We start from the raw sequence: 10,643 nt of genomic DNA on the forward strand, positions 1-10,643 counted from the left end.
CCTGGAATGGAAGTAGAAGTGAGACTAAATATCAGTTACCACCCACGACTGAGACATTATAATATGGTGTAGTCTGGAATATGAATACTTTGGGTTTTATTCTGTGTCCTCCTTTGTAGCTAATGAAATGCAGAGCTGCAGAAAGCTAAGTATAGTTTGGTGGTTAAGAGGTTATTCTTTTTTCTGGTGTAAAATTTGGTGAAAACTGGCATTATTTTATATGCATAATTCTATGCATATCTCTAGTTTACATTATTTGACTGACACTGAATCTTTGGAAACTCACTTAATAGAGAGTTTGAATGAAAATGAAAGATTTTCAAAAGACGTTTACTGTCATCTATTATATTTCTGCAAATTACACACTTTTACAGTTACAGTATCCACTTCATTTATTTTAATAGGCATGACAGAAGTGCTTTAGAGTCTCTAATCAACAACATATCCACATGCTAGTTCATTAACCAGGGACTAAGAGGACTATGAGGTAAAACATTGTTGGAGGAGATTAAGTACAATATGACAGAAAACATAAAATACATTTTTAATAGATAAACCAATAGCTGAAATGAGATACAATTAGATAATAGAGTCCATTGTTTAGTGAGGAGGTATGTCTTAAGCCTCCATTTAATGGCAGTCATTGACTAGCTCTTTAGCAGTTAGAGGAACAGATAACAGCACTGATAACAGCATGACTTCCTCTCACCCTAAGAAATGGTAGGTCCAATCAAGCCATGTTAGATTCCTGGAGGGAGTGTGCTGCAGAGCAGGATGTGAAAAGTGTCTTATGGTAGGTGAGTGCTTGTCCATGTTTGGCTTTCTAAGCAAGCATCAATGTTTTAAATCTGATATACACAATGGGGTGGTATAGAAAAACTCTGGAACAGTCACAGGGCACTCAGGAGAGGGTTCAGTGTGTGATCTCTGTATAAAAATGTCCAAAACCCCTTGGATGACCAGTGTGAGGCGAGAAAAATAACGTGTCCAGGACGTCCCTGAGGTTGCAAGCAGTGGTCAGAACTGAGAGCTGACACCCATGCTGAGATCCACACAGAAACATAAACGTCTCAGGGAATCTGAATAGCATAGCAATGATATTTAACACTTTATGAGCCGTTTCTGAGCTCACCAGGAGACCCAGTATAAAAGCAGAACTGAAAAGGACCCAGCTCTGACCCTTGTGTGACACCACTGGAGAATCTACATGGAGCAGATGTGAATTCCCTGTTATTTTCTAAAATAATAGTTCTGATACTAATAAATCACAGATTAATATTAATTTACTAGTTTTATAGCAACAAATCATTCACATGGCGTATGTTCATCCTGAGTTAAAATAAAAATGGATCAAGAAACTTTTTATTAAGTTATTTAACACGTGATCGTTTATATGTTTTCAACAACAAAAATCAAAATAAATCATCTGGTTTTAATCGACTTGCCTGTCAAGAGAAACGGAACGCTTTTAGACGACATGTTTGTGCAGCGGAAGAATATTTGAAATGGACTGAGCAGGCCGATCTGATTGGCTGGGATGTGGTTGAGTCGTTTGTTGTGGGAAGGAGTAAGGGAATGTTGAAACTTGGGGAATCAGGTGAGCTGTTTTTGTAAAGTTGGCCGATATTAAAACGACTAACCACAGAAAAACAACAACTGGAAGTGTTCTGCTCCATTTATAATCGTGACGCAAACACAAAAAATCCCCTACATACCGGTAGAGCCGCTTTATAATGTCTGTGCTAATTAGCCTGCTAGCTAACGGTGCATTTCTTTATGGCTGGAAAATGAGTAACTTTATTTGTATTTACAAACTATTCGGTTACATTTAAGCCTGACTTATAAGACGTTCTTGGTGCAGGTAAGATAATTGGGGCAGTATGCAAGGGGCCCAAATAGTGGCAGCTTGGTGGACATGGGCTTCGAGCCCATGACCTTCTGATCAGTAGTCCAACGTCTTAACCACTAAGCTGCGACATCCCTGCAGATCCCTGCATTGATGGAGGTTCTACAGTATAGCAGAAATCTCAGGTCATGACAATACATGCTTTTGTATTTTGTATCAGTTTGAATGTTACTTTAATTTAGTTCATATATATCAAACGATTTCGTTCGGCTCCTTGGTACCGGGTTAGGGTTAGCTGTATTTCTACCTAAATAATGTTGGATTGTAAATTGCATTGTTATTATTATCATGTGGTGATGGATCACAAACGTTTTTCTTTTGTGTTCCAGAAGCTTGGGAAAGGTTAACGTCCAGCTAGTCACTGAGTGATGGCTCCACCAGGCAAACGTGCCCCTCGTAGAGAGGATTTTGTGCTGGAGCTAGCTTGTGAGTGGGGTTCGTGCCAGGAGACCTTTGGTGGGATGGAGGAGTTCTGCCAGCATGTGGAAACTCATTATCAAGACCTTGCTGCAGAGAGCGAGGACCCGGATATACCAGGTGTGGGTGTGTGTACACGCCATGAGTAATTAGTAATATCACACTGCAAGCCTAAGAGCTGCATTCGTATTTAAAGATCTATGATCTTTTTAACATAGTAAATATTCGTTATCAGACTTACCAAGGCTCACTTTTACATTTGTCAAAGTAACTAACAGTTATAGTTAGAAGTGAAGCAAGAACCAGTTAGTTTCAACTCATTTTGTAATTCATGTTATTTCTGTGAACACTGCAGAGCCACAGAATAGATTTAGAGTTAAAAACGTTACAATAGACAAACCGGTTGTTTACATAAGCTTAGTGATTGTGCCCACATCTATCACATCATCTGAGACAAACAGTCAGGATCTTTGATAGGTTTCAACATCAGCACAATGGAATACCACTCAAATGTGAAGACATACTTCGGAATTGATCCCCAAGGTATTTTACTTAATGTCGCTGTTTTAAGTAGGTTGACAATTTGACCACCATGAGCTCCAACTACTTGGGAGCATGATTAAGGCAGCAGCACAGAGCTACCAGATTTTTTCTTATATTTATGTTGCTTAATGAAGAATTGGAGCACAGCACATCATCATAGTCGCCACCATGCTCACTCATTCCAGTCAAAAAGCATTGAATTCACACTACTGCTCTTCATACTGAAAGTTTCTTCTTTCAATACTGCTGTCTTATTTAATAAAGAAACCTCTCATGTTACATCGAATTATAGTAGAAAGCCATTTAGGATTAACTTACAGAGTATTAAGATATATTTATGTTCAGATTACCAGATGCAGTGTGATTTTTTTTTTTTTTTCCCCCAGAGGAGGTACATAGCTGCCTGTGGCAGGACTGTGGCTTCTGCTCAGTGGAGTGTGATGGAGAGTTGTTGAGGCACATGCTCTTTCACTGCTACCACACCAAGCTGAAGCAGTGGGGATCAGCTATGCTCAAGGCTCATTCGGACACGGGCAACTGTTCAGTGGGTCTCCAAAATCGCAACATTGTGCCTGAGGTCCAGGAGAGCTTCCTCTGTCTGTGGGAGCACTGTGAGGTGAGAGAGCTCTCTTGGATTAAAAAAAAAGTACTCTTATTATATCTGTAGCATATAACAGAAGGCCAGTTTGAGTTTTTCAGAAACTTCTGATCTCCTGGGAATTTCACAAACAACAGTCAAACACAGTTACACAGAACAGTGTAAAAAACAACCTTCAGTCCAAAACAAGACTCTGATGCAATCATAGGCACAGACTCACTGAAAAATGAATAACCGAAGACTGGAATAAGAGCATTTTTGGTTGGTCTGTGACCAAGATAACCTCAGAATTTTGTTCTTTGTTGACAGGAGAACCCGATGTGGTCTTCTTCTGTTGTAGCTCATTCACCCCAAGGTTTTTCATTTTTTTCTGCTCAACATAATTGTAAAGAGTGATTGTCTGAGTTTCTATATCCTTCCTGGCAGTTTGCTATTTTCATCTGACCATCTCTGATTAACAAGGCATTTCCACCTAAAGAAACGTTGTTTTGTTTTTTTATTTATATATATATATATATATATATATATATATATATATATATTTTTTTTTTTTTGGCTTTTGCACCTTTCTTTAAAATTCTAGAGGCTAAACTTTCTGGGACATCAGCAGTTACCAACACTAATGCTATGGCTAAAGTAACTAAAATCATTTTGATGTTTGATGTGAACATAAACTAAAGCTTTTGTCATGAATCTGCAGGTTTTTATGCATAGCACTCATGATACAGGATTGGCTGATCAGATAACTGCATGGATGAACAGTTATGTATTAAAAAAAGTGTAGAGTAATTGAATGTGTGATGATGTAGTACACGCTTCCAAAAGAATGAGAAAGCTCCTTACTTCCTGAAGGTTTCAAATATGTAACGATATAAACAAACCAAAATGGTAATATTTAGAAAAGAAGAAGTAAAGAAAAAATAATCACCCTTTTGACTTAAAAAAAAACAAAACAGAACAATATCACGAATTAAAAAAATAAGCTTTAAAAAGTTACTGATTGCTTTAACAGCTGGCCTTAGACTTTATAATATCAAAATGTGTCAAGATGATGGTCTGTGATGATCAAATATACATTACATTTGCAAACTGAGATTCATCTCAGTTATTCTTTATACTCAGTGTTAAAAAATGAAAGCCTGAGCAGCCGTTCATTTTAACACCGTGTGTGGTGTACTGTACGTGGCGCTGTTTAAATTATAGGTAGAGGACAATATTCTACTGGATACTGTCTCTGTTTTCACAGACGAATATGGATAATCCTGAGTGGTTCTACAGGCATGTAGAGATGCATGCACACTGCCTAGAAGTCAATAAGGAGAACGTACTGTTCTGTGGCTGGAAAGGTAAATATTTCTAATCAATAGCGTTTGGATGTTATTCTGTCATATGTTGAGTCTATTATTAAATGCCCAGCAAAGCTTTATGAAAAAACCAAACAAAAATCATTTCTGTGTAATAAAGGGATGTGGTAACCCAGTGGTTACGGTGTTGGACTGCACACTTTAGTACTAAATGAACTAATAATAATATTCCACTGAGCGTACACTGACACCGCTCTGTCCGAGACTAGGCCTGCTCCGTCTGTGACTTTGACCGTAGCAAGGTTGTGCATGGTGGCACATGGTGCCAAATGTGCTGGTTTGAGTATTTTTAGAAACTGTAGATCTCCTGGGATTTTCTCAGACAGCAGTCTCTAGAGTTCTGAGTACTGCAGGCAGAAACTCTTCGGAGTGTACACTAGAACAGACTCCGTGAAGCTGGAGAGGTGAAGATCGGCTGAAGACTAGGTGATGTTTATTCTGTCTCCTCTGAGCTTAGTGTCCTTGACTGACAGCAGTGTTTCCTGTCGTGGATGTTGTAGCCTTAACATGCAAATAAAAAATGCTCACTTTCATTATTTTATTTATTTGTTATTAGACTGCGAGGCCTCGTTTAAGGGCCGGTTTAAATTGCGTGAGCACATGCGGAGTCACACTCAGGAGAAGCTGGTTGCGTGTCCAACCTGCGGTGGGATGTTTGCCAACAACACCAAATTCTTCGACCACATCAGACGACAGACCTCGATAGAGGGTAAGTCATGTGTTGGACCGTTATACGTAACAGCACCAAAATACGGAGCTTTTTTTAAGCTGCCACTCTTATTCACCTTTATGCTCAGTGTTAAAAAATGTTTTTTTTTCAGATATGAAATAATCAATGAAGGAAATATTAATGTCTGACTTTTATCTCTTTATTTCTTATCTGTATTCTTGTATGTGTAGGACAAAGGTTTCAGTGCTCTCACTGCTCAAAGCGCTTTGCCACTGAGAGGCTGCTGAGAGACCACATGAGGAATCATGGTAAGTTTTATGCCTTTTCTGTGCATAGAATTAGTGACCCAAATAATGCCAAACGTGTTAACTTTAGAAATATTGGCACCCCTGGTCAAGATAAATAAAAAAATTGTTCTTGAGGTTAATTAGCTTAATCTCACTCTGACAATGTTTCAACTTAACCAGAGGAAAGTTATTCCAAAGGAAAAAAAAAACTGTGTCAGAAATAATGGCACCCATGCATTTGATGCAATTATTTATGGTGTCAGTAATTTTGCAACATGTATTTTTTGGGGGAAAATGTAAATCTAAAATAGTTTCTCCAATTGTATGAGTGTAAAATGTAATTATTATGTGAAATTATTAACTTTAGAGCACAGTGTACTTTCATTTGTGTCTGCCTTCACTTTATTAAACATTATTTTTACTCAATATTACAAAGATTTTAGGGGATTCAGCATCCATACCTTTCATGGTTTATACATCCGGACAAATTTGTGCTCATGGGGTTCTCTCTCTGAACAGTAAACCATTATAAGTGTCCACTGTGTGACATGACCTGTCCCTCGCCATCCTCCCTGAGGAACCACATCAAATTTCGCCACAGCAACGAGAAACCCTACAGCTGCGACTACTGTGAATACAGGTAACAAAATGACTTGTGGCCTTTCTGTTAACAAGGGACAGCATTTTGTCCAGTAACACAGTGAGTTAGAGCTCTGTCGGTCAAAAAAAATGTTTGTATCCTTTGTAAAAGCTTTGCATCCAACACTGTGATTAGATTTGACAGTCAGAGCACAGAGGCAGGCAGAGGAGCCTTTATGAAATAAGTTCTACACCGATCAGGCATTACATTATGACCACTGACAGGTGAAGTAAATAACACTGATTATCTCTTCATCATGGCACCTGTTGGTCAGTGGGATATATATTAGTCAGAATGTGAACATTTTGTCCTCAAAGTTGAAATGTTAGAAGCAGGAAAAATGGGTAAGCGTAAGGATTTGAGTGAGTTTGACAATGACCAGAAGGAGGAGGAATCGTTTGAGGAGCACAACAAGAACTGAGGTGAGGTGTTGACTTGGCCTTTTGTTTTGGCAGAAATATGGGGACCAACACAATACTAGGAAGGTGGCCATAATGTTATGCCTGATCGATATATAGCAGCTCACAGTTCTTGTGTGTTCTGAGTCTAACAAAACTAAGCATGGCACTGATCGGCGATGCTTTGAGCATACTATTGCATTGTACCGTCTGTCTGGCATTGCCTTCTGTCTTGACGTTTGCACATACACTTTATGTACAACTATGTTAATGTACTTAGTCCTTATTTCAGTGTCATCTTATGTAGCCCAGCGAACTGTGTAGCACCCTGGTCCTGAAGGAACGTCGTTTCATTTCACTGTGTGACCTGAAAATGACAGATAATCGTGTCACATTATAGTCCAATATATTGTCCATGTATGATACACTATACGGCAAGGTATATGGGAGAAGGAGACCTAGCTCTAAATGGACATTTCAGTTAATCCTGAAGATGTTTAATGAAGTTTCCACACAAAAATATCAATCCATGTCCATCCATTGATCTCACATGTACAGGGAACAGTCATGCTGAAACAGGAAAAAAAACAAAATGTTGCCACAATGATGGAAGCAATAATTAGTTTGAAATGTCTTTGCTTGCTGTGGCATTAACATTCCTCCTACAATAGCAATAAGAGGCCACACCCAGACCCGGAACAACAGCGCCACATCATTATCCTTCCTCCGTCAAACTTTTTGTTTCCATTAGAGTACTTCTGGCATCTGCCAAAGCAACATCCGTCTGTCAGACTGCCAGAGAATGAAGCATGATTCAGACTCCAGAGAACACTTTTCTTCTGCATTCCCCAGTCCAGTGGTGGTATGCTTTACAGCACTCCAACTGAGTGTACATCTGCTTAGCCATGGAAACCCATTTCTTGAGGCTCCTGATGCACAGTTCTAGTGCTTCTATGGGCAGTTTGGAATTCTGTAGTGAGCGCTGCAACAGAGTATATGCAATTTTTACCCACTCTGATAATAGCACAGCTGATCAGAGCAGACCTACTGTAGAAGAGTCATGTCATGAATATTTCAGAAACTGATTTGTGGCAATGGTGGCATCGTTTAATGACATTCAGATTCACTGAGCTTTTCAGCAACAGTCATTCTGCTGCCAGTGTTTGTCGGCATGCGCTTGATTTTGCGGATCTGGTTGCAATGAAACCTGATCTGACACCTGACTGTATAATGCAGTTCTGTATGCTTCTGTGTACTTTGTGTGTGTTTCATTAGCTGCAAGAACTTGATAGATTTGCGAAAGCATCTGGAAACGCACAGCAGTGAACCGGCTTATCACTGTGACTTTGCCGATTGCGATTACTCCACCCGCTCGCTGCACTCTATCAAAAACCACTACAAACGTGTACATGAGGTGAGCTAATCAGATCAGTACTGTAGCATACACGAATTGAGCTAGTTAAAAGAAACAATCTACCAAGCAAATTGCTTAATTTAACAGCCAAGAAGCTACTTGGTGGACCAACAGGTAGGTCTGTATGCTAAAGTGAGGATAAACATAATAGTAGGTAGTATTATGGCATTTTATTTTAATCAAATGATAAGAGGATGATTGGTTTGTTTGTTTGCACATAAACACGCTCAGTAAATCTGTTGTGTTGAATTGTGTAGGGAGATTACACTCCACGTTATAAGTGCCATGTGTGTGAGCAGTGTTTTACCAGAGGGAATAACCTCACGGCACACCTGCGCAAAAAACACCAGTTCAAATGGCCTTCGGGGCATCCCAGGTTCAGGTATATATACTGCTTTCTCTTAAAACTATTTCTAATCTTACATTTTTAAATTTCAGATTTGAATCACTGTTTGTCCTTTAGATACAAGGAGCACGAGGACGGTTTCATGCGGCTGCAGCTGATCCGCTACGAGAGCGTGGAATTGACCGAGCAGCTGATGCGCGAGCGTCAGGGAGAAGGAGACAGCAGTGAATCTGTCCCTCAAACGCAGTGTCTTCAATCTGTTGAAGAGTCAGGAGAAACTGAGCTCCCTGTAAGCGCAGATGAGGAGAACACCAAGGTGAACACAAGAAGGGATCGAGAAAGAGACTACAGAACGCAAGAAGATCAAGGGAATGTGTTGATGGACCACACAAGTGGTGCTTCATTCTCAGAAATGGATTCAAATAGGGAAGAGTCTGTGATGCGACAATTACAGGATACAGCTAAGAAGCTGGGTATGGAGGTGGTCTAACTCTAAGTCTTTTACGACTTATGCACTAGAACAAACTTGTTTTCTCCTCAGAACTGTGTGTGTGCGTGCGTGCGTGTGCCTGCGTGCGTGCGTGCGTGAGTGCGTGTGCGTGCGTGTGTGTGCGTGTGTGTGCCTGCGTGCGTGCGTGTGCGTGCGTGTGCGTGCGTGTGCGTGCGTGTGCGTGCGTGCGCGTGAGTGCGCGTGAGTGCGCGTGAGAGTGCGTGAGAGTGCGAGAGTGTGTGTGATTGACTGAGTAAGTGTGTTAACAAGCTTATATTTTTTATTTGATTTTAGCTCAGACATGAGGCAGACGGACGATTCGTTTCTACCACGTTCAGCACACTGTACAGTTTTCCACAACAGTTGTTTTTGGTTTGATATTAAAGGTTCAGTTTGTAAAGTGTTTCTAGACCTACTTTAAACATATTTTAAAAGGATCTTAGTGATTCCCATATTCATCTTATTGTCTTGTAATGATGCTTTTGTTTGCATTCAGGTCAGTTGCCTGAAGAACCTGGCAGGCAGTGTTGGACTCTAAAGGTTACAAACTGCTCCTTTAATTGCAAGTATACTACTGTTTAACTCCAATAGCTCGTTTACAGCAAGGAGTGGTTACTAATTTGATTCTAGTGCTATCTCTAACCAGTGATGTGCGGAGAGAGAAAAAGATTTCTTCTCTGGAGAACGCAGGGTGCTGACGTCATTCTCCACACAAGGGTAGCGTTACACAAACATCTGAGTCTTTATTTAAACAGACAGAAATCAGCCAACCAAATCAGATTGTCTATTAAAATATAGGATCGGAATGAGGATACTATTAAATTTGCCCTAAATAATGACAGCGTGTATTTGTGTTGCTTTCATAAAATGGAAATTTAAATGAGAAAAAAATATATAATAAAAAAAAAAATATATATATATATATATATATATATATATATATAATAATGTAAGTGGATTGTAAATGGATTTTAGGCTTTAACATAGTAGATGTTCTTAGAAAGCACTCCTATTACTCCTTTGCTTGTTATACATCATTTGTTTTAAGGGTTGAACTCCTGACCCAATTGTACATCAGTAAATACTAGGTTGCTAAAATCATGAAGAGGGTAAATTACTGCTGTTACTGCTGATGCCATGCTAATATGGATCACTAACGAGAGTAATATCACATGTTAAAAAAAGGAAGCTAAAATGATTAGGATTTTTCAGGTGATGCAGTTAAAGGATACGACAATCTCTCAAAATGTCTTTTCTATGGAATTCTCTGTATTACTAGGATTCTAGAGCATGTAGAATAGTCGACTTTTTCCTCCAGGTTGACTCTGTGTATGCTGAAATGTACTGCACTGGGATTTTTTCCATGTATGGCTTCATAAATATTTCATTAGACTCGGTATGGTGAGGCAAGTAGAAACATTTGAAACACAAAGTCAGGAGTCGTGAAAGCAAACGATTTAAAAGAGTCGTGAAAGCAAAGGATTTAAAAAAAAAAAAAAAACAAATTTCAAAACAAATATGGAAGACGTATTCAGTATTCAAATCTTTATTTATTTTAAAGTTCTCACAT

At 39.2% G+C, this 10,643-nt stretch overlaps 1 protein-coding gene across 3 annotated transcripts; it reads left to right on the plus strand.

Annotated features, from left to right (window-relative positions):
- Positions 1–1,455: 1,455 nt before the first annotated feature.
- On the plus strand, positions 1,456–9,912 carry hinfp (histone H4 transcription factor). 3 transcript variants are annotated; one of them, XM_060863517.1, is made up of 10 exons: positions 1,456–1,597; positions 2,239–2,443; positions 3,253–3,482; positions 4,711–4,810; positions 5,385–5,537; positions 5,729–5,806; positions 6,305–6,425; positions 8,099–8,237; positions 8,495–8,619; positions 8,701–9,912. In XM_060863517.1, exons 2-10 carry the CDS (start codon positions 2,275–2,277, stop codon positions 9,071–9,073), a joined length of 1,488 nt encoding a protein of 495 aa, XP_060719500.1. In that variant the 5' UTR covers positions 1,456–1,597; positions 2,239–2,274; the 3' UTR covers positions 9,074–9,912. The 3 variants fall into 3 exon arrangements, with proteins under 3 accessions (XP_060719500.1, XP_060719499.1, XP_060719501.1); XM_060863516.1 differs by having other exon boundaries at positions 1,470–1,597; positions 2,236–2,443; XM_060863518.1 differs by lacking the exon at positions 1,456–1,597 and adding an exon at positions 1,879–2,031 and having other exon boundaries at positions 2,236–2,443.
- Positions 9,913–10,643: the final 731 nt, after the last annotated feature.

Source organism: Tachysurus vachellii, chromosome 26, assembly GCF_030014155.1.
Source record: "Tachysurus vachellii isolate PV-2020 chromosome 26, HZAU_Pvac_v1, whole genome shotgun sequence".
NCBI classification, from domain to species: Eukaryota; Metazoa; Chordata; class Actinopteri; order Siluriformes; family Bagridae; genus Tachysurus; species Tachysurus vachellii.

Coding starts and splice junctions, on each gene's coding strand:
- hinfp (XM_060863517.1), top strand. CDS start 2,275: ATGGCTCCACCAGGCAAACGTGCCCCTCGTAGAGAGGATTTTGTGCTG. Junction 2,444..3,252: donor CGAGGACCCGGATATACCAG/GTGTGGGTGTGT, acceptor TTTTTCCCCCAG/AGGAGGTACATAGCTGCCTG. Junction 8,620..8,700: donor TCGGGGCATCCCAGGTTCAG/GTATATATACTG, acceptor TTTGTCCTTTAG/ATACAAGGAGCACGAGGACG.